This window comes from Sparassis crispa (genome assembly GCF_003851025.1).
Source record: "Sparassis crispa DNA, contig_000008F, whole genome shotgun sequence".
Classification (NCBI taxonomy): domain Eukaryota; kingdom Fungi; phylum Basidiomycota; class Agaricomycetes; order Polyporales; family Sparassidaceae; genus Sparassis; species Sparassis crispa.
Genome location: NW_020939755.1, coordinates 1,123,978 through 1,146,569, shown reverse-complemented (window position 1 = coordinate 1,146,569; position 22,592 = coordinate 1,123,978). Strand labels below are relative to the sequence as shown.

At 51.2% G+C, this 22,592-nt stretch overlaps 7 protein-coding genes across 7 annotated transcripts; 3 read left to right on the top strand and 4 right to left on the bottom strand.

Annotated features, from left to right (window-relative positions):
• Nucleotides 1-149: 149 nt before the first annotated feature.
• On the top strand, nt 150-1,965 carry SCP_0903750 (SWI/SNF and RSC complexes subunit arp9; the record flags this gene model as incomplete). Its single annotated transcript, XM_027761608.1, has 5 exons — nt 150-251; nt 316-554; nt 688-1,571; nt 1,631-1,809; nt 1,861-1,965. The coding sequence occupies 5 exons, from the start codon at nt 150-152 to the stop codon at nt 1,963-1,965; spliced, it is 1,509 nt and encodes a 502-aa protein (XP_027617409.1).
• A 179-nt stretch (nt 1,966-2,144) lies between these two features.
• On the bottom strand, nt 2,145-2,654 carry SCP_0903740 (60S ribosomal protein L30-1; the record flags this gene model as incomplete). Its single annotated transcript, XM_027761607.1, has 3 exons — nt 2,145-2,211; nt 2,264-2,411; nt 2,522-2,654. 3 exons carry the CDS (start codon nt 2,652-2,654, stop codon nt 2,145-2,147), a joined length of 348 nt encoding a protein of 115 aa, XP_027617408.1.
• A 265-nt stretch (nt 2,655-2,919) lies between these two features.
• On the top strand, nt 2,920-7,683 carry SCP_0903730 (Sulfite reductase [NADPH] subunit beta; the record flags this gene model as incomplete). Its single annotated transcript, XM_027761606.1, has 9 exons — nt 2,920-5,930; nt 5,982-6,177; nt 6,231-6,490; nt 6,555-6,561; nt 6,618-7,032; nt 7,088-7,113; nt 7,174-7,294; nt 7,352-7,441; nt 7,493-7,683. 9 exons carry the CDS (start codon nt 2,920-2,922, stop codon nt 7,681-7,683), a joined length of 4,317 nt encoding a protein of 1,438 aa, XP_027617407.1.
• Nucleotides 7,684-7,995: 312 nt separating this feature from the next.
• SCP_0903720 (Alanine--glyoxylate aminotransferase 1) lies at nt 7,996-9,891 on the bottom strand (the record flags this gene model as incomplete). Its single annotated transcript, XM_027761605.1, has 14 exons — nt 7,996-8,101; nt 8,169-8,187; nt 8,240-8,336; nt 8,393-8,633; nt 8,686-8,738; nt 8,791-8,937; nt 8,995-9,056; nt 9,117-9,253; nt 9,306-9,385; nt 9,442-9,597; nt 9,654-9,684; nt 9,741-9,749; nt 9,807-9,817; nt 9,874-9,891. 14 exons carry the CDS (start codon nt 9,889-9,891, stop codon nt 7,996-7,998), a joined length of 1,167 nt encoding a protein of 388 aa, XP_027617406.1.
• Nucleotides 9,892-10,264: 373 nt separating this feature from the next.
• On the bottom strand, nt 10,265-12,761 carry SCP_0903710 (Dynein intermediate chain 1; the record flags this gene model as incomplete). The annotated part of the gene is made up of 10 exons (XM_027761604.1): nt 10,265-10,516; nt 10,573-11,046; nt 11,101-11,358; nt 11,420-11,542; nt 11,595-11,694; nt 11,748-11,892; nt 11,954-12,143; nt 12,196-12,265; nt 12,316-12,593; nt 12,651-12,761. The coding sequence occupies 10 exons, from the start codon at nt 12,759-12,761 to the stop codon at nt 10,265-10,267; spliced, it is 2,001 nt and encodes a 666-aa protein (XP_027617405.1).
• A 115-nt stretch (nt 12,762-12,876) lies between these two features.
• On the top strand, nt 12,877-14,287 carry SCP_0903700 (Probable tRNA-splicing endonuclease subunit; the record flags this gene model as incomplete). Its single annotated transcript, XM_027761603.1, has 5 exons — nt 12,877-13,225; nt 13,288-13,628; nt 13,687-13,922; nt 13,973-14,093; nt 14,147-14,287. 5 exons carry the CDS (start codon nt 12,877-12,879, stop codon nt 14,285-14,287), a joined length of 1,188 nt encoding a protein of 395 aa, XP_027617404.1.
• A 260-nt stretch (nt 14,288-14,547) lies between these two features.
• Nucleotides 14,548-16,365, bottom strand: SCP_0903690 (THP3 homolog; the record flags this gene model as incomplete). The annotated part of the gene is made up of 10 exons (XM_027761602.1): nt 14,548-14,764; nt 14,820-15,027; nt 15,085-15,214; nt 15,267-15,335; nt 15,403-15,537; nt 15,595-15,672; nt 15,730-15,982; nt 16,031-16,084; nt 16,145-16,285; nt 16,334-16,365. 10 exons carry the CDS (start codon nt 16,363-16,365, stop codon nt 14,548-14,550), a joined length of 1,317 nt encoding a protein of 438 aa, XP_027617403.1.
• Between the last annotated feature and the right edge of the window lie 6,227 nt (nt 16,366-22,592).

Genomic DNA, 22,592 nt, shown 5'->3' with positions numbered 1-22,592 from the left:
TATTACTAGTGAGTACTGGCAAGACTACTAGTGCCAGTAGCGAGTACCCCGAGTGTGGTACGAGTTGCGACGCGACGCGTCTCGTCACACGCTTTACGTAAGCGCTCTTACCTTCTTCCGCCACCGAGCGAGCTGCAACAACACAGATCATGAGCACCTTCCGCGACCCCGTCGTCGTCGTCCTCGACACTGGCAGGACAATCATCCGCGCAGGCATTGGCATTTTCGACCTCCTTCGTCCCCCCACGGTCGTAAGTCCCCCACTGTCTGCTCTTTACGCTGCGTCCAAATTCAACTACCACGTCCGTTCTGCAGGAAATTTCCGCCCGAGTAGGACTCCGCTCAACAGCACCAGATGCAGAGAATGGTGCACCCGAACCTTCCGGGCCCCAGCCTGGCCCTTCCACTTCCAAGTCGCCTTCTACTGCCAAGGTGACCGACTACCTCGTCGGTGCTCAGCTCGATGAAGCCGTTGCCGCAGGCCACGACATCGCCATTTTTTGGCCATTTGCAGAGGGAGATATTGCTGACTGGACCCAGGCAGAAGCACTCTGGTGCGTCCGTTCGACCATTTCACTTGCTCACGCAGTGTGGGGAGATCTTGTTCTTCCCTGTTCGTCTCGAGCGTGTCCCTCATCTTTGGACATTTCGCGCGTTCACATCCGGTGCTCACTCTATCCTTGACAGGAAATACGTGCTGTTCAAACAACTACAGCTCCGACGCGCCCAGATGGAGTCCCCGGTCCTTCTCTCCATTCTCCCGGGGCTCTCGCGCGACGCGTACGAGCGCATCTGCCAGATCTTCTTCGAGCGCTTCAACGTCGCCGGCTTCGGCATCCTCGACCGCCCCGTCGCGCAGTTTTACGCCGTCATCTCGGGCAACCAGCTCAGTGGCGTCATCGTCGACATCGACCGTGACCACACGGACATCACGCCTATCTACGACGGGTTCGTCCAGCACACCGCGCGCACGAGCACTCCCCTCGGCCTCCGCGACTGCCAGCTCTACCTCGCCCACCTCCTCCACTCGAACCAGTCCGTCGTGGCCGCGCTCTCGCCGCCCGCCAGCCCACTCAGCCCGGAGGCGCTCCAGCCGGTGCTACTAGAGCTCGCAGAGCATATCTGGCAGGAGGGCCTCATCAAGGCGCTCGCGGAGGGCGAGGCCGCGCGGGACATCGAGGAGGAGGGCGTCACGGACATCGCGGCGGTCCTCGTCGCGGGTAAGGAGAAGGCCGTCATCGAGTCGGGCATGAAGAAAAAGGCGAACGCGAAGGCGTCCGCCGCCGAGCAGGCGCGCGCGCGTGAAATCGAGGCGCTCGATCTCGTCACCGTTCAGTTCCGTGGGCACACGCTCACGGTGGGTAAGGAGCGCCATCGCTTCTGCGAACCCCTGTTCGATCCGAACCTACTTACGAGCCTGCCGGGTATTGAGCCCAAGGCGAGAAAGGATGTGCCGATTTTGCCCATCCAGACTGCGGTTGGGGAGGCTGTTGGACGAACTGAGGTGGACCAGAGAGCATATATTTGGCAGGGGCTGTTCGTGACCGGAGAGATCACGAACCACATAAAAGGTCAGGAACCCGCATGAAGTGTTGATGTCAAATGCCGATATGGTTTGTGCCTCACACAGGGCTGGGAGCCGCGCTACAAGGGCGTCTGGCATCGTTCATCCTCACCAGCCCGGATCCGCAACAAAATGAAGTGCAGCCGCGGATCATACGGGTGCTGAAGGTGCCAGACTATTTCGCGGAATATCGGGAGAAGGGAGATGGGTTGGCGTCCTTTCTGGGTACGAGCATCGTTGCAAAAGTAGGTCGTATCGCCTCAGACGCCGTGAGTAGTGCTGACGGCGCTTGCCAGATAACATTCATTGATATGACGGGTGGTAAGAACTTTGTGTCGAAAACGGACTATGTGAGCACAGGACCACGGACGATTCTGGGAATGTCACCCTCGTTGCTGTAGCAGATATGTACGTGATGCCGAGTGAGCGCATGGAATTCCGAATTGACGGGCATCCGACGCGGTCCACAAGGCTCTTGGTAAGATGCCCATGATGTCGTCATATATATGCGATAGGTCGGAAAGTGGTGAGAAATCATACAGACTGCCTACTGAAATGCACCACAGGAGAAGAGGTAATTTTACGGGGCATTTCCCTCTGCAACAGTGAGGAGGTCGCTGTCCCCTGGATCTGACACGGTCATGACACTGGAGTGAGAGTCGTGAGAATCTGAAAGGTGGTCAAGGGCGATGTTCTTACCCAACACGGAATAGCTTGCCCGCGGCTGTGCCAAGGGCGACGTTGGTACCGGCAAAGTGGTGCACGTTAGTCTTGGAGAGCATGGCGTAGTACTCGAGCTCAGACTTGCGGAGCGGTGGGCAGTTGCCAGCAATAAGAACAAGCTTAGCTGGAGGCGGGTTCGAGGACGAAGGAGAGAAGAAGGCAGAATAGTCAGCACAAGGGACCTTCTCAGCCTCACGCTCCAGTCCCCGGAGAGAGAGCAGGTGGAGGACTCACCCTTGCCGTTGCGCATCTGCTTGAGGGCGGACTTGTAGCCGAGGGAGTACTTGCCGGACTTGACGACGAGGGCAAGACGAGAGGCGATGGACTCTGTGGACTTGGCAGCCTTGGACTTTTTGGTGGGAGCCATCGCGATTAATGTCGGTGGCGATGAGGAGGACTGGATTGACGACTGCAACGCTAGGGGCACGGCGGTGGCTTGGCAGGTGGAAGATAGAGTTCGAGCTCCGCAAAAAGGGTAGCCCTAACCCGAAAATAGGGTGACAAACAGGGCCAAAGGGATGGTGTGAGGATGGCCTCTTCATTGCCTTTGATTGCCCGCTCGCGAATTCCGAATTGTGCGCAGGTTATATGGCGGCTTCGCGGACGTCGCTTCACCGCGTCCCTCATCACAAATGACGCCCACGCCAGCGGTACGCGCTGTCGCCCGGGTCGCGTACCTCTCCTCCGACCTCTTCCTCTACTCTCGCCGTCCCCCGCCCCGCCCCGACGACTTCGCCGAGCTCCTCGCCCAATTCTCCGCCGACGCCGCCGCCGACGCCGGCCACACCGCCGTCACTGCCCTTCCCTCCGGCGCCGATCTCGGCCCCGCCCTTCTCCGCAGAGAGCAGCAAGGCGGCCGTCTGCAGTCGTACGTCGGCTACTCGAACGCGCAGTCTCTCGCCCAGCTCGTGCTCCATCTCGTCGAGCTATCCTCCACCGCGACCGTGCTCCATGTCGCCGTGGACCACGATCTCTCCGACGTCCTCGTGCTCCAGTCCACCCTTCCCTTCTGCCTGCACTCTCGCACCGCCCAGCAAGCCCACGACAACGCCCTCTTGGCTTCCCGCCTCGCCTTGCTCCAGTCCAAAGCCGTCCTGCACATCTTCCATCCTGGTCACCAGTCCGACCTCGTCGCAGAGATCGCACAGCACGCCGTTCCCTCCTTCCTCTTCGCCGACAAGCCTGCCTCGAACGGTCATACCAATGGCCATTCCAACGGCGTGAACGGCCCCCTCCAGCCTTCCTCTCTCTTCCACGCGTACGAAGCTGTTGCCCTCTCAACCGCCTCCTTGCTCCACCGTCCTGTCGGCCCGTTCACTCGCCATGGCTCTGACGATCCCCACACCGTCCTCATTTCACTGGGCGCGCCACAGTTCGATCTCGACGTCGATGGTGTCGCGTTCATCGAGGTCTCTCTGGTGAAGCCTTTCCCGGCTTCCCGCGTCCTCGATGCTGTTCCCCCATCTGCCAGACGCGTCCTCGTCCTTGAGCAGATTCGCCGTTGGTCTATCAAGTGGACTCCGCTCTACCTCGAACTCATCAGCGCCGTCCAGCTCCTTGAGCCCGACCACCGTCCACTTGTGCAGAGCGGCGTTCTTGGCAATATCGACTCGGTCAAGCCTGCCGATATTCTCAAGTTGCTCGAGCAGGCCTCATCCGCCCCACCTTCCACACGCTTGTCGCTCGGAGACCTATCGACCACTGAGTCCTCACCTTCTGCCGAGGCGCCGCATGTCCCCAAACACGAAGCCTCGTACACCAAGATCCTCAGCCACCTCTTCGGTGACCGCCTCGAGATTGCGAACTCTCCGGACCTCGTCGCTTCTCTTGGACAGCTGGCTACCAGCCCAGAATTTACTGTGGGCCGTGTCCGCGGGGAACTCGAACAGCGCGCCGAACTCGTTGTATCTGTACAAGACTTGCTCCAAGATGTCGACACCCCCATCGAGTTGCATAACCTGCTGAGCAGCTGGATATTGGCCAAGGACGATGGTCCCAAGAGTCGCCAGCTCGGAGACGACATCGTGCGTGCCCTCGAAGACGACAAAATCTCCCGTCCCGCTGCGAAGCAGGTACTGGCCCTGCGCGCACTGCTACCCGCTCGCTCGCGCTGGATCATCGGCTCGGACGCGTGGTCCTACGACCTCGGCTCGTCCGGCCTCCACCACGCCATCGCCTCCAAGCTCAACATCAACGTGTTCGTTCTCGACACACTCCCCTACTCCGCGCGCAATGCCGGCGACCCGAGTCGCCGTAAGCAGGACGTCGGCCTGTACGCCATGAACCATGGGGACGTGTACGTTGCCAGTGTCGCGGTGTACTCATCGTACTCGCAGGTTCTCCAGGCCATCACGGAGGCGGACAAGTTCGATGGACCCAGCGTCGTCCTGGCGTACCTACCCTACAAGACCGAAGATGCCCCCGCGCTAGAGATCCTCAAGGAGACGAAGCTTGCCGTCGACGCCGGGTACTGGCCTCTGTATCGCTGGAACCCTGCCAAGGAGCTCGACGGGAAGGAGCCCTTTGCGCTCGATTCGGACTCCATCAAAAACGACCTGCAACGTTTCCTCGACCGCCAGAGCCACCTCTCGCAGCTTGTGCGCTCCGCACCCCAGCTCGCGAGCGAGCTCGTCGGCAGCTTGGGCGAGAGCTTAAAGCAGGCACGCAAGAACCGCGCGCAGCAATCGTATAGCGACCTCCTGACCGCAATCGACGCGCCGCCCCTGCTCGTGCTGTACGCGTCCGACAGCGGGCGCACCGAGAAAATGGCGAAGCGCCTCGCGCACCGCGGGAAGATGCGTGGCCTGTCGACGACTGTCGCGGTCGTGGACACGGTCTCGATCGACGACCTGGCGAAGGAAGAGTTTGTCGTGTTCCTCACGTCTGTGGCCGGCCAGGGCGAGTTCCCCCAAAACGGGCGGACGTTCGCCAAGGGTTTGAGCGCCCTCGCTGCGCGCGGCGAGAGGCCGCTCACGAGCCTCCGCTTCTCTGTCTTCGGCCTTGGAGATAGTCATTACTGGCCGCGTCTGGAGGATGCGCATTTCTACAACAAGGCGGGGAAGGATCTCGATACTCGCCTTGAGCAACTTGGCGGCCAACGCTTCGCGAATCTGGGTCTGGGTGATGACCAGGACGCGGACGGTCCAGAGACCGGGTACAAGCTCTGGGAGCCGCTGATTTGGAAGACGTTGGGCGTAGATACCATCGAGGTGCTGGAGGCCGAGCCGCAGCCCATCACCAACGAGCACATCAAAGTCGCCTCGCAGTACCTCCGTGGGACGATCACGGAAGGCCTCCAAGATTTTAGCACCGGCGCTCTAGCGGAAAGCGACACCCAGCTGACGAAGTTCCATGGTGTTTATCAGCAGGACGACCGCGATATCCGCGACGAACGCCAGGCCCAGGGTGTCGAGCCTGCATACAGCTTCATGATTCGGGTGCGGATGCCCGGTGGCGTCTGTCGGGCAGACCAGTGGCTGGTGATGGACCGGATCGCAGACGAACACGGGTGCGGGACGTTCAAGATCACTACGCGGCAGACCTTCCAGTACCATGGTGTCATTAAACGCCACCTTAAGCCTGCCATCCAGGATATCAACAGGGCATTGCTGGATACCCTGGCCGCATGCGGTGACGTTAATCGGTGAGTGCGAAGTTGCACCGTTCTTGGATGTATTCTGATTGCTGTCCTCAGAAATGTCATCGTGTCGGCGATTCCTTCCTTGTCGAAGCTCCACGGGCAGGTGTACGAGTTTGCTAGGAGAGTCAGCGCGCATCTCCTTCCTCGTACGACCGCATACCACGAGATCTGGCTGGACAAGAAGCTGGTCGCTGGCGAGGCACTGAAAGACGTGGAGCCATTGTACGGCGAGTTCTATTTGCCACGGAAGGTAGGTCTTTCCGTCTTCTACATTTAAGGACATTTGGCTCAACCTCCAAACAGTTCAAAGTTGCCATCGCCGTTCCGCCTACTAACGATGTTGACCTTTTTGCCAACGACCTTGGCTTCATCGCTATCGTGGACAGCAATGGTGATCTCGAAGGGTTCAACGTCACTACCGGTGGCGGAATGGGTGTCACTCACGGGAACAAGAAGACATACCCACGCCTCGGTGACGTTATCGGTTTTTGCACCGTTGAACAGGGTCGTGACGTCGCGGAGAAGGTTATGCTCGTACAGCGCGACAATGGCAACCGCGAGGAGTAAGTGCAAATTTTTTGTACCGCGATAGCATGTGCTTATGTTGCGTACCCATTTGCCAATTAGTCGTAAGGTTTGCATGCGTTCAATCAACGGGCTCTGCGAGTGTCTGACGAACTGTGACTTCAGAATGCTCGTCTAAAATACACCATTGACAGGATGGGCTTGGACAACTTCAAGGCTGAGGTCGAACGAAGACTAGGATTTCACCTTCGACCCGCACGCCCTTACGCTTTCAACCGCAATGTCGATGACTTTGGCTGGACGTCCGGCGAAGATGGCAAACATCACTTCACCTGCTTCATCGAGAATGGGCGCATCCAGGACGAGCCTGGACGTGACTTCAAAACCGGTCTGCGGGAGATTGCCAAGGTCCACAAAGGCGCATTCCGGATGACTGCAAACCAGCATCTGGTCATCACTGATGTCGACTCAGCCGACTTGCCCGTCATTAAACAGCTATTGGCACAGTACAAGTTGGATAATCTCTCTCACACCGCTTTGCGGTTATCGTCCTCAGCATGTGTCGCATTCCCGACTTGCGGTGTGTGATCCGTGAATTATCTGCCGTATGATTTGTCGTAATATTTTCTCGTCAGGTCTGGCCATGGCAGAATCGGAAAGGGTATGTGTCTAACCTATGATTTATATCACCTGAGATCCCTCATCCTAGTCGGCCAACTAGTACCTGCCTCTCCTGATCGACAAGGTGGAAGCAATGTGCGAAGAAAATGGCCTTCGCAATGATTCTATCGTCATGAGGATGACAGGATGTCCAAATGGCTGCGCACGACCATATGTAGCAGGTAGGCGACATTCCCCTTCCTCGATGTGCGTCCACAAGGCTTATATTGCATCTGCAGAGGTCGCATTCGTCGGCAAGGCCCCGGGCACGTACTCTATGTTGCTGGGCGGTGGATATTACGGACAGCGACTGAACAAGATTTACAGAGGTATGAACATCCTGTAAGGCCTTTGATATTCTTCCGCTAACATCGAACCAGAAACTGTTACGGAGCCAGAGATTCTAGCAATCTTGAAGCCGATGATCAAACATTACGCCCTTGAACGACACCGAGGCGAACACTTTGGGGACTTCGTGATCAGAGCGGGGTACATTTCTGCCACCACTTCCGGTAAAGCTTGGTACGAGAGAATGGGCGGTGAGGGCCAGTATCGCGAAGTTGTCTCATGATTATGTAATTTTAGAGATATAAGTATATGTTTTGCATGATTATGCATTCATGGCCCTCAATCGATATTAAGCCGATCATCGTAGGTCGAGTACGGTTGTTATGCCTCCCAATATTGTGCGTGCAAGGAGTTTAGTCAAACGCCGTAGACACAAGGTGCACAGCGCTCGTTTGAGGACATTGAGGAACGCGTACTGCGATATTAAGTTTGTTTATCAATAAAGGCTCGCGAAAACCAAGGTCAATTTATCGATGCATCAGGTTGATCGACTCGAAAGAAATTGCAGTACACTCTAGGAACATTGATGCGTATTCTACACGATCTTGCTTGCTCTCGCCTCCGCAAAAGACTCCTTCAATGCAGTGATCACCTTCTCGACATCTCCACGCTCCTTGTCGACGACAGATATGCCCATGTGCCTGCGGAGATCAAGTTCGTGTTGAAAGTCAGCTTAAAAGGGGGACGTGAGGAACGTGTTCTGCCCACCCAATGCGGAAGTACTTGTCTGGTATGCAGCTTATTGAATATACTGACCCATACGAAGAAGACTTTCCTACCTTTGTAATCCTTGTGGACACCCCCAGCAACAACAACATCTCTCTGAGCCATACGTGGAATGATGTCGGATGCAGTGAAGCCATCAGGGAAGTATATCTGAAGCAGAGGGCTCTCCATCAATGTGTTCCAGATACGTCAGCGATGGTCCTCACCGCCGTCATGCCATTTGCGCTGGAATTGGAATCGACAGGTAACTGCTTCAACCCCAGCTCAGCGACTGCATCCTTGATACGTTTGCTGGCCTCCCGATGAAGCGTGAAACGTTCTTCGAGGGTAGGCGATGACTTTGTAATCCGGTCGAGGGATGCGCGGTACGCGTAGACCAAGTTGACAGGAGGAGTGGCGAAGTACGCAGCAGAGCCTTTCTCGTAGGCCCGCATAACTGGTAACCATCTGAACTGAACGTGAGTAGTCGCGTTGCATGCATAACAAAAGCATCTCGTACTTCTTCCAACTCGCATAATAGGCAGCAACAGGAGTTACGCGATTCTCGAAGACCTAACATCCGAGGTTAGATGAATGAGAAATATTCCCACCACTGCGTGTGCACCTGAATAGCCCTTTGACTTGCGACGACAATGCTAAGACCTGGAGGAGTGCCAAGTCCTTTCTGGCTTGCAGTTACAACCACGTCGATACCCCACGCATCCATACGAATTTCTTCACTGGCTACCGAACAAACACCGTCTACGGCGATCTGAAAGTGCATCCTCAGTCTTGTCGACCGACGATGTAAAAAAGAAAGAAAAATCACAAGGGTATCAGGTGCAGTCTTTTTAACAATCTCTGCGACAGCCTTCACGTTACACAATACGGCTGATGATTTAGCATGTCCAATGTGAGCATCAGCAAAAAATGAATCTCGAATTAACACACCTGTCGAGGTATCGACATGTGTGCAAGCGATAAGTTTGTACTTCTTGGAGGCAAGGGCCTGTTCGATATCGGATAATGGGACCGCACCACCAAATTTAGCTTGCAGCTCATCCACGTGGGCGCCATAAACACGGAGACTGTCTCGACATGGCTAGGAACTAAGTAGGTAAGAACGCGAATCTCACATACCAGTCGACGAAGCCTTCCCCGAAGTAGCCGGTGTTCAAGAAAAGCACGTATTCGCCAGGTTCTACAAGGTTTGCCGCAACCTAGAGGGAACGGATGAATATGAGTTGTCTGGTCGAGCAAGCCGCTCGTAGTATACCTGGTCCCAGCCCAGTGTCCCCGATCCAGCCATGATGAAAGGCTGAGCGGTAGTGGAGTACAAGACATCCCGAGTCATCCTTATGCAGTCACCCAGGACTGGGACAAAATCGGCGGACATATGGGACATGGAGGGATGCGCATTGGCGTAGAGGACCTGACCGGTCTGGGTAAGGATGTGGGGCTTTTTCGGATTTTCCGCCCGGCACATACCTCATCTGCAACCTCGATGGGGCCGGGTATGCTTCAGAACTGATACATGAGGGATTATTGTACGGCTACAATCAGGGAATCACTCACACCAAGAGCCTTGAACGCGTCCGGGAGGTTCAATGGGATGAGAAGTGCAAACGAAACACCACTCACTTGTGGGGCTGCTGCCAGTGCGTGCCGGATGAGAATAGTCATATTAGCCTCTGGTGCATTTACTCACCTGCTTGAAAGTGGACATGGCGCGCAATCCAGGGAGTGTGCGGAAAGAGGGACAGAAGAAGAACTAGGGACTACTGCGAGAGGACGAAGACGAGCAGCTGAGGATAAGAGTTGTACGGGAGAGCATTGATCCGTCAGCTGACGGAATGGAGTTGAACTGTCCTCTTCCAGTGCGGGAGTGATACTGAGCAGAGTCTCCGCAGGTCTCTTGACATACGATTCCGCAATAATCGCGACGCAACTGGTCGATTTTCCCGGAGACGGGACATGGTCGGAAGGCCGTCCCCGTCTTCGCCATCTCCGATAATTCCTTCCGTTGAATCAAGAGGGTGTGTGAAGTCTAAGTATCTCTTCCGGCAAACACGAGGGAAACGATACACGGAGTAAACTATTTATCGGCCGGAGGTTACGCGAGCGAGGCTGTCGTCAACGACGCCGTTGCTTTGCACGCCACCCGCAACTCCGGCAACCGTTCTCTGCAGATCCGTCCACTCCGACTCCCTTGGGAGCGCCATGTCTCCGATATCATAGATGTACAGCTTTCCGTCACTCCCACCCAGTGCCGCCCGCCGTCCATCTTTCCGGTCCCATTGCAACTTGTTTATAGCGCGACCCGAACCAACGCTGGTGGATACCACGGACACCTGGCCACAAGTAAGATTTTGAGACACATACTTTGCCGTCCTCCGCGAGCACGCACCTCCGTGTCCACGTTCAAATTCCACACATCGAACTTCCCGGAGCCGTCGACCACCCCGAACAGTGCAGGATGCGACGGATGCCATTTAACATCATATACGTAGTCGTCAGCTTCGTCGAAGGAGTAGAGCGGCTGGATTATGTTTGCAGTGGTAGAGGGTTTTGCCAACGACTTTGCTCTCCAAAGCTTCACCGTCCAGTCCACCGAGCAAGTCAAGAACAAGTCTGAGAAGTCAACTGGCCCTAAGAGAGGGTGGAAGTGCAAGCCCATCACTGGTCCTGAATGGCCCTTGTACACATCGTATTGATGAAGACCGGCTTTTGCACCCGCGCGGTCATATCGGTTTGCCTGATACACATTTCCTTCCTCTGTGCCAACCCAGAACGTAGTGGTTTCATTGTCCGGAAAATCGAGAGTTGTGATCGCGACCTCTCCTGTTTTGTTATGGCCAGCGTGGACAAGCTCCAAGGTTTCCTGGGTGCAGTCCATCAGCTCTGAAACAGTAATGGCATTCAGAAGTGGTTTTACTTGGGGCTGTGCCAGCATATCGACAAGCCAGCTGCAAACCGTCCCATCTGTACTGCTCGTGATCAAATTGTGAGCGTTCTGAGTGCCGACCATCTGCATGGCGTAGACTGGATGTGTATGTCCAGCGGCAGATAACGGTGTTTTGAGAACAGGTAAATGCTTTGACCGTGTGTCCCACAGCAATATCTGGCCGGAATATGTGCCACCGAAGATGAGATTCGAGTGAAACGGTGAAAATGTCACTGAGAGCACATCTGACTGCCACATGTGAGCCCAGCATGCAACTCCATTTTTGACCACACTGGGTAAGTCAAAATACCTGTGAATGGAAGACGAATTCTGGTCGCTCCAGAAGATGAAGATTCCAAACAGCCACAAGACCATCGGGTTCGTTCAAAGCGGCAGGGTTCTTATTGTAAGACGCGCAACTCAGTTCAGGGAACTAGGAGCAACATCAGATCATTCCTACGTCCTAGTAAGAACGTTAATCCGACCTTGGGTGACCAGCCAACATCAGTGATCGACCGATTCTTCCCGTAGCGCTCGTCCGAGAAGGCACAGATACATTTGACCCTCCTCCCCTCCGAATCATCACTACTGGGAAGGTCAATTTCACTGGATCTGGATAGCAATGTATAGCGACTGACACTCCACTCTCGGCGCCGGTTGTGTAATCGCGGACATAATCATAGTGGTCATTCAGTGCTCTCTGAACTATTTTGGTCGACTGTTCCACGAAATCCAAGAACTCAGGTGCGGAGAAAATGCTGTTTCGTTCTTCCTCCGTCATTTCTGTGAAGTGAATGTACGTGAGTGACAAAGTTAACAGCCACGGATGCAGGTAAGTGAATACCTCTAATCTCTTGTTCAATCTCCTGTTCGAGTTTCACACTCTCTTCCTCCAGCTCCTTGTCGTGTGCAGCATGTTCTGCTTCGGCAGCTTCACGCTCGCGTTGGATGCGTTCGAGCAGTTGTTCCGGGAAGACGAGCGGTTCAGACTCCAGCTCCACGGTCTGCACTTCCTTGTTGTATATTACTCGCTCCTAGAATAGGCTAAGATCAGCAGAGTCTGGATATGACGGGAAGCGTGCTGACTTTTTGGGGAAGCTCAAAAAGTTCTTGTTCAACATCTATCAAGTCCGGTATCATTCGCGGGGTCATCACACTAACAACATTGAGAAACCGTCAACTAAATGAGTCTAATGGGTCACATACCGTTCTACAACATGATCTGTAGTACCGTTGGCCGACTGGACAAAGGTCGTGCCCACGCTTATTCGATCAGACGCAAGGTCGCTCTGCCTGCTCAGGCGACCAGATAGGGAGAGGGCAGAACGGCCTGGCAGAGAAGCTGTTTGACCAAGGCCAGGAGTGCCAGGTACAGATGACACGGGGGAGTCGACCACATTCTCGATGCCCCTACTTGGTCCCGCGGGACCGATGAGAGAATCCACGATATCGTCTACATCTCTACGTGCGGAAGGACCAGCGGACTGGATGCCGGGCGCAGATGAGTTGCGGGTGACGCGACGAGATGGGTTGGTGCTTACTTCAGACAGACGACGCTCAGCGTCGACGTTCTGGCGGTCAGCCCTGGCCCTGCGGAACTCAGCAAGCTTGGCTCGCTTTGCCTCTATTTCAGCTCTGCGTCTATCCGCCATTGATGTGGATATGAGGGTGGCGAAAGCGCGCACCAAAGTCCGTTAGCCGCCGCCTCAAACGCGCTCAGGCGCCTGTTGTCGCGCTGTTTGGCTATCTCAGCCGCTCCCTCCTTCCATGTCTTCCGCCATCACCCCTACTCGTCGAACAGGCGACAAAAAGCCGGGTGCGTGCCGCGCAGAGAACAACAAAATATACGCCCATCCCCTACCGCTCACCTTCACTCGCCACAATGCTCCAAATCCCAGCCAATATGTCTTGGGTCTGTTCGGATTATGGAGAGCTGACCTCCTCAACCCGCGTTGTGTCGGCGTTTTTGACCCAGTAACGTGCTCCGTATGGGTATCCAATACTCGGGACTCCACGATCCTCTGGAGGCGAGGATTCTTCGGCAAAGGAGACCTCTCGCGCAGTGAGCCATCTTGGCGGACAAGGCAGTTTAATGCCAGAAAGGCTGCAGGGAAATGTATGTGACCCGGTAATATCTGAAATCCGACCATCCTCTTCACCTCTTCGCGCGTTCGCCAGACATGACTTCGGAGGAAATCAGGGAGAAGCGCAGGGCCGAACGCAAGCAATTTAAACTCGACCGAGCTGCAGCTATCGCACGAGCAGCCGAGGAAGCTGAAGTTGCCTTTGTGGAAGGGCGGCAGGCCCCTGCTGCCTTCATTCCATCGGGAGCTACTTGGAAACCACCGCAGCCATCTGCAGAAGGCGAGAAAATAAGTCCTCCTTCGCCTGCACTCGGCCACGGTACGGATACTGAAGAGGACTCACTGGACGACATTGAACATCTCCAACTCACTCTGCAAGAGGCATTTTTTCTTGCGTGGAGTTTGGATTGCCTGACTGTGCTCAATCCTGTCACGGTCAGGCATACACTTTCGATCGCAGTTGCGCTCATAACTGAAACTTTCTTACATACAGATGGAGCCGATGAGTCTCCAGAAAATCTGGGATGACTTCCAGAGAGCGCAATCTCACCACCATACACAACCGCCAGACACGATCATACGTCACTTAAGTCGATTTGACAATCCCTTCCTTGTTTTTTATGCGGCTTACCACTACTATCGTTCCTTGGGATGGGTGGTCAAGGGAGGTGTCAAATTCTGTGTGGATTATCTCCTATACAAGCGAGGACCCGTCTTCCATCACGCTGAGTACGGTTACACTCTGGCTTTTACAGATCTCTTTGCTGATGTAGTTCAAGATTTGCTGTGGTGGTACTCCCCGTATACGAGGATTTAGCAGATAGAGAGACGTCACCCTTGTCGCCATTTTCCTGGGCGTGGTTGAGTACAATCAATCGTGTGAATTCGCAAGTACAGAAGGTGAGTTATCCTTTGTTCGCTAGTGCTAGCGCGATACTCAGATTGACCTGTAGACACTTATTCTGGCATATGTGACGATACCTGCGCAATCGAAGTGCTCATCCGATTTGCTTGCATCACCTGCATGTCTCGCGCAATACACTGTTCGCGAGGTGGTCGTGCGGAGATTCATACCAGCTCGCATGCGCGATTGAAGCTACCGAATGTACTTCCTTACATGTAGGTACATTACACAAGAACGGTTATAATCTCCATGCTACCGCGGCGTCCATCTTGCGGATACGAGGAGAGAGAGAAGGCGAGAGAGTGCAGGGTATCAATAGAGGGTCAATGACATAGGGACGGCGCGGACGGAAGGCAAAGGTTGACCACGAGACGTCGAGGATGACATACGGACAATGAAGGAAGAGTAATGGTGTTCGGATGGCTTCTGGGGAACGACGGGCACATATGGCTATACTGCACCCTTGATCTGTACCTTGCGGTATTTCTCTTCGAAGACCTCAGCTAGAGGAGCACCGGCCGGCTTGCAATCGAGTATTTTCTGTGTATCAGGACTGTTAGGATTCTGAAAGAATGCGGCTCTATGCTCCATGAGAAACTGGAGGGCCACTGCGATCGTGTCAAATGCAAGCTCGTTCTGGATGAACGATAGAGAGATCTGGCGGTATCTGAGGGCAGCATGGACTTAGTGAATATAGAATAGAAATTCGTCCCACAACTTACGCCTTCGTCATGACCATAAGTGCTCTGATCCTCTCTCTATCAATGAAATGATCCATGATATAGGCCCCCATGTTCGGAGCATTCAGGTATAAGTCAAATAGGGAATGATAATTGCCCATTGCCAGAGCTCGTTGCACATTCAGGGCATGTCGGACGGCGGGGTCCAATTTCTGTCTATCTGTTAGTTGACCTACATAGAGGTTTAGATCTACAGAAGCTCGAGACATCAACCTCTCAAGCGATCACCAATAAGATTAAGACGGACCACTTCTGTTTCGCCCATGTAGCAGCATGAGTATGCGATATGCGGTGAATTCTTCCACCTTGCCCGGGATGCCAAGTTCATAGAGATTTCGCAACATGGCCTGACATTGATTATACTCAACCATATCACCCTATAGGAAGGAATGAGCACGAACGCAACACGATTGAGCATACGAGACATACAACTTCAAGGGCCATACGTGCATGGATTTCGTACACCGTGACTGTGAACTCATTCTTTATTCGTTGTACCTGTGTCGTCAGCAGCATGAAAGACGTGATCTCGTCTGTGGGGCAAGCAACATAACGTAAGACGCACAGTAAGATCCTGACGCAGACTCTTAAACTGGCTGCATATCCAACTATAGCTAGCCTTCTCGCGCCATCGCTTTTTCAACTGGTTGAGCGTTTCCTGAAGAATGGAATAAGGGCGAATCTGTTCAGGTTTCGGCTCCTAGAATGGTAGAGAAATCAGCAAATAGCGCCACAAACGACCCGCGTCGATACTTGCCGAAGTCAGCCGCAAGTAGTCCTTGAAGGTTTCCTGAGATGTTCCGACAATCGTGAATCGATCCCAACCTGGCACATTCTGTACAGATGTGTGAAAACCGAGGACAATACTAGAGACATTGGAACATAGACGCACAGAGTTTAGCTCCGGTTCGTCGGTGTCGAAAGATGGTGTATTGAAACGTGATGGGTAGAAGAATGGATGATGTTGCTTTGTATGTTCATGACCACGGGTCCCCTTCTGACGTTCAATCTCGTGCTCCCGTTGAAATCGAGCGGCACGACGATTGAGAGCGGCAAGATCTGTGGGGTCCAATGCACTCGCAGACGAGCCTTTGGATATTGGGTTCTTTTTGGATTTTTTGCTACTGACAGTGTGGCCGTCATTACTGCACGCCATAAACACTCGGACGACCCTTCAATAAGCGAGAGCTCACATCTTGCGCTTCAAACTATTGAGAGGATTCAACGCTAGAGATTTTGGCAGCAAGCTCATGGCATTGTCTCCGTTCAGTTGCACGGCGAAAGCACACCCGACTGGAGTAGCGTACCTCTGCAACTGCACTCCGGCCCAGTCCGTCGTCCACAGTGTCTTGTTCAAGAAGGAGTCAGCAATTACCTGTCTAAGTTCAGCTTGCGCTTCCGCCCTGTTGGCGTCTGTCATTTGCCCGAGACATTTCGCAACCCACTCTCTATAATGCGGTGTAAACAAGGGAACGGTGAGGACTAGTGGGGCATACTTGAGCGGTGGAGGCCAGCTTTCCGAAGACATCAGGCCCACGCAGTGAAGGTGAGGAATTATTGCTGATTTCAGAAGTCATGTCGTGTGGCCAAATACACACAAATCCCGCCTGGGCCTCCAAGATCTCTCTTCAACGGCTAGGCCGTTTCTCTTCATCCTTGCATTTTCGGACTCTCGTCGTCAGGGCGCAGGGCATGGTACCAAGAAATATCTACTTTCTCCGCTATATCTGTTTGCTGTTTCAATGTCGGAAAGAAATAATGTGCCTTGCAACGGACCTTGCCTGACAACTCCTTATTTGGGACTTGTAACTGCCTTGTAAGGGACAAAAATGGTGCCAAAATTACTCAAAATGCCCTAATTTTTTTTCATTTCTATTGCAAGGGACACTGGATGCAATTTCCAGTAAGTTGGCGGGAGTACGTGAATATTATTTGGAAGATAAAGTAAATGAGTTTAGTGTAAGTGGCATGGCTTACAAGAAACTTATCTGAAAGTTACTTGAAACCTATCCTAAAGTAGAAATAACTTCATAATAAGTTTTCCATTTCTAGAATAACTTTCAGATAAGTCTCTCCTCAGCAGTGCAACTTACACTAAATTTATTCACTCTATCTTTCAAATAACTTTTGCATAGTCTCCTCAACTTATTGGAAATTGCATCCAGTGGGAGGTCAAAATCCATCGCAACTGCATTATTAGGCATGAAAGGTTTTTCCGACAATTATTTTTCGGCAGCTTGTTTCTGGCCCAGAAGTGAGTTTGTCATTATTAGATGAGCTGGAGAACATCGAAAGGTAGCAGGGGCTCTCCAGGGCAGGAACTTGCATTTGTGCTTTGAGAGGCTCTGGATTGTGATTCATCTTAGACTGCATACACCTCGGAAATTTGCATCAGGAAAATCGGGAGAGCCTGCTATGACCAGGCAGAGTTGGTAAGCGGGCGACAGACTGTTCGAAATTGATAAGGGTTTGTGAGGTTAAATAAACAGTTACCCTGACATATAATCCTGAAGTAATTAGATTTGCAGTCGACTTTCTGAGATCATCATGTCCTCCATTGACAATGATCCAAAATAATTGCTGTGACCTGAGACTGAATTACCTGACGATGTCACCTCTATATTACGTGACTGACTACTGGCCAGGAAATACCTGTGAGCCGCTGACTGGAACTGACTGACAAGGAGTGATCTGCAAATCTAAGCCTGCCTGTATCAGACCAGCAGACGGCTTTCTGAAATTATCATATTCGAAATTGACAATGATCCGAAATGAGTGCCACACATTGTAGAAGGAGTTATCTATGATGTAACACCTGTATTATCTGACCGAATACTGGTCAGGAAGTATCTACCAGCAGCAGACTGATGAAAGACAGAAGTTACCGAGAAGGAATGATCTGCAGAAAGCAGAATGATGAAGGAAATGTCTGTTAGGGGCGGGTTGATGAAGGACAGCAATTGGCTGACCAGGGATAGCCTCCCGAAAGTGGAGTGACAGAGGACAGGGATATAGTGATCAGGGAATGTTTGCTAGATGCAGGCTACCACTACACACAATATAAACAAGTACCCTGTGAAATGAAAAGTCGGAGAGACCGACACCCTGGGGTGTAATGAACACACCCACGACTCAAAAACCAATCTCCTCCATCACCTGCAATCAAAATTGAACTGGGCACCATGTGAGAACTACTCCGAAGTGTGAATACCTGCAGAAAAGCTTCCGAGCGTATGTTTTTTCGTGTGCGATGGTCTGCATTCAGCAAGGCTTTTATCGTCTGGTCGAGGTTGAACATGCTGTCAGTCAAAAGGTATAGCTGCTACTCACCTTCGGAGCCTTTCCATTAACAAAGATTACTGCGGCCATGACGAAGAGATGGTGAAAGAGAAAGAGACAAGGCAAGGCAACAGTATGCAGATGCAAGAGAGGAAGACACGAAGCAATGGCGCGAGCTGCTTCACATGAACAGAGACTAGAAACAGGTAAGAAATCATCGGTGCACTGTATTGGTCAGATTGCAAAAGTCGACCCAAAGGTGAGAAGGTTGCTGCGTTACAAACAAACCACTTTAGAATGACTGGCACCCAATGCTGCGGCACCACTATTTGTTATGGCTTCACCTCGATTATCGTCGTTGTTGATGCCAGCATGCGAATGCGCACTGTGCTTCCGTGGTCTCTCCCACACTGCCGCCAAGTGATAATGTTTGCCACCTTCTCAGAAGAGGATGACGTGTTGATGGGAACAATAGGCGGAAGGGGTCACCGGGAGGTTTTAACTGTTGATGATACGCATCCCTTCAGTCTCGATATCCCAGAGTCTCATGGAGCTGTCCACCCGAGGTTTCAGATGGCATGCAGCTGCTGCATCTTCATATAGTTCTTCTTGCTTGAAGTTAGAACAGAGCAGTTATATACTGTAACAGACCGCCTTTTTCTTCTCACCCTCCGCATTCAGGACCTCTATTACAACGTGAGCAATAGCCTTGCCGACATGCAGCAGTGAGGCCGATGCAGGAACAGCGGATGAGACTGAAGAATCGAAATCGGGACTGTTTGAGATGTATCTTATATAAACATGTCAAACCAAAAAAAAAGACTCCCGAAGACTAATGACACCAAGAGCGCTAAGTGATGTGAAACAGTGGCTGAAAACACTGGTGACTCACATGCTGTATATAAAGTCCCATCAGCACTTTCATAGCCCAGGCAGAAAAGTGCTTTAACATACCAAAATATTGTGACTAACAGTCTCATATGGTTCAAATACTCTTAAACTTGGGCCACAAGCATGTTCTCGTAGATTTGTTCATCATCCAGTGAGTTTTGGATTTTAAAACTGGAGAAATTAGTTCGGATCATCGATAAGATGGGATACAATTGTACCGGTGCTGCTTTTCTCCACCACTCCAATGTCAATGAAGTATGTTTCACAATACACAACCAGCACCCTGGATGTAGATCCTCCTTCAAGTCGGCACTATGTTACAGCTACACTTACCAACTTGTGAAGACGTTGAGTACTGCTCTCAGCCACACGTGATAAGGGGAAACATTGTTATTGTTAAAGCTGCACATTCAACACACGCACATTGCGAGTTGTCGACGGAGCTCCTCATTAAAGATGAGTGATGCAACTTCCACCTGTTTTCAACTGGTCCCGTTTCTCCCTAATACGTCCCAAGACAGTGTTCCTGACTAGGGAATGCTGACCAACTACATACCCAGGGAATATATGCCTAAAACGAAATACAGACAGTGAGCAAAACACAGAAAAAAGCGCAATAATAGTACCTGTTCCACCACAGGAGAAGAGCCTGCACGTGCGCCGTCTCGTTGATATCGGCAAACAGCTCCATCACACTGTTATAGAAGTGCTCCGAGTCCGTTACAATGCTGGTATGAGAGAACATGGAGGAAGATGTCAGGGCAAATCGAACCTAGAGTGACCACGAAAGCGAACGAGACACATTGAGTCCCTCGGGTTGGTTACATGTGGAGAGGACGTACTTGAGTCGCAATATACGCAATCAAAGCGAGAGTGACAGAAGTCATTCCATCGTTAGGAAGGGTGCTAGACCGAGTGGACGCATTCACCTGCTCGGCTGAGCTCCGGCGTGCAAAGACATGCTTGTATGCCTGCCCAAATGGATTGAATGTCAATCACAGCTATTGGATTCACGTTGAGAAAAAGAGCGAACCACTCACCAAGAGAAGTGGGAGGCTTCTAAAGAAGCCTTCTCATCGATTGTCGGAGTGATATACATAGCCAGAATATAGAAAAAGGGGCCAATTATTTTTACCATCAGTGACCGCGATATCTCCACCACGGAGCTTTTCGCGGATTCTACTTGCAGCCAATTTAATATTCTGACACCATGATGCTCATACACACGTACTCAACATTTGACCACTCCAGACCGGCTGGGCAAAGCAATGAGCCAGTCCGGTCATGTTGAAAACCGCGGTCTGCTTTCTTCCAAAGAGATGGCACCAACGAATGGTCCCCGTGGACTATTCAGTCCAAAACAGCATCTTTCATGCGTCTCGTATCATCGGACCTGGCGCTCGATATTCCTTTCTGTATTTATGGAGTCCATCAAGGTCGATGATATAAAGTTTTCGACAACACATCTATGATGATGACTCACCAATGCAACTATGTCCCTTAAATCATTCGCTTCGCCCCCCACTATACGATCCTCCAAACCAGGAACAATGCACAGTAACGAGCGAAATGTACTATACTCTCGACGTTCTCTGCGACAACATGTATCAGGATCAGCAGGAAAAGATCGGCTGCATGTACTTTGCTGTAAGTAGTTCATCTGGCTCTCCACTCAGCTGTCTTATGAGGAAATGACCGTTGTTCATCAGCATTTCCACACTGCAAAAAGCATGAATTGTCCATCCAAAATGATGTCCATATTCGATCAGTGGATCAGCCAGACACCTAGAATTATGCAATTACGATTCCTGAGGTACGAAGGAATCGTTCTTTATGGGATAGGGCTTCCGCCAACTTTTGGGAGGACATGCACTTTTTCCCCAAGGTGTGGGAACGACTTTTCAATATAATTTTGTATGTGAGAGCTGCACCTAGTCCTGGGTTAGGTCTAGGGTTTAACTACAAACTTTGTAGTGCCTGTTCTTACTATCCTACAACTTGAGTACAGTTGGTCTTTTAAACTGATTGTAGTGAAAACCAATGCGACTTGCACAAATAGTAATTAATAGAAGTGCCACAGCAGCCACAGAGAACCAATGCATCATAGTCAGTGAATTTATAGAAGCACATACTAATTCCAACACATAAAAAGCAGTACCATTGAAATCCTTGAAGGAAATGCAGTGTAATGCTCTGTTAAACCAAGTAAATCTGAGTAAAACTGGCTGAGATATCTCAGTTTTGGATTAGAATGCTCAGTGTGAAGTGCAGAAAAACTGTATAAATGCCAGAAAAATTTGAGAGTGACTCTAAAATGAACATGAACATGTTAGATAGGGCGCCTTATTTTTTACATGCAGTGCACATTGAAGAAAGAAGCAGAAATGAGAGAATATTGAGAAATTGGATTGTAGCACTCCAGCATGTGATCATGATGTTTTGAGAGTAGCACCGTCAGATTTAGCTTGAAAATGCGGTCAGAATGCCTACCAGGTTCATCCAAATCCGAGCAGAATTGAGTGAACTACAAGCCTGGCAAGTTTGGCTACAAGTGTGGTAACAAGTGCTTGGAGCCGGTAGTGTCACGTGCCGCCGGAGTCACGTTTTGCGCCGTATGAAACGTTAAGCGCTCTAGGCTTAACCTTCCATACGGCGGGAAACGTGACCTGCCGGGCATGTGACGTGCACATGCTTGTGGCTGAAGACAAACATGCAGAATAAAATGCAGAAAAATCGCAGAAATACCAGGAAAATTATGGCATGACCCTTTCATGACATTAGACTTGTAGAAATAACTAGACAATGTTGTAAATCATTGTAAAGTCCTTACAAATCCATACTAGATGGCATATTAGAATATTGTAAGGCCTTACAAACCAATACTAAAGGGTGTAATAGAATTCAAAAAATGGTATAATAAAGCATTGAAGCAGGGTTACTAAACACTACTAGACATACTAGGAGTCAATACAACACTTTGTAGGCTATTGTAAGCATCTTACAAAGTGACACTAGATGACATATCTCACTATTGTAGGATCATTATAAACATGTTCACTAGGACACTTACAAGAGATTACTAGAGACTATTGAAGGTTACTGAAGATTCTTACAAAGTGATGCCAGGTAACATTTCCGACTATTGTAAGTTCATTACAAACTGATACTATAGGATCTATCAGGAGCCAGTATTATAGGGTGTTGTTGACTTGCTGAACATTACTAGACAATATACCAAGAGTCAGTAGGCGACTTTGTACACTATTTAATAGTATGGCCCTTATCAACCCACACAACTTATCAATATATATTGGGACATTGTAGGACACTTAGCACACATTATTAAATGGCACACTAGGAGTTAGTAGAGAATACAATAACAATTTCTTGTATACATTGTTACAGGCACATCTGTAACAGTTTCCAGTGTTATTTTTTGTAGTGATTCTTATAGGCACATTTGTAACAGTTTCTAGTTTCATTTTTTGTAGTGGTTTGTATAGGCATGTTGTTCACATTTCTTGTAGTAATTCTTGTAGGCGCATTTGTAACAGTTTCTAGGGTCATTTTTTGTAGTGATTCTTA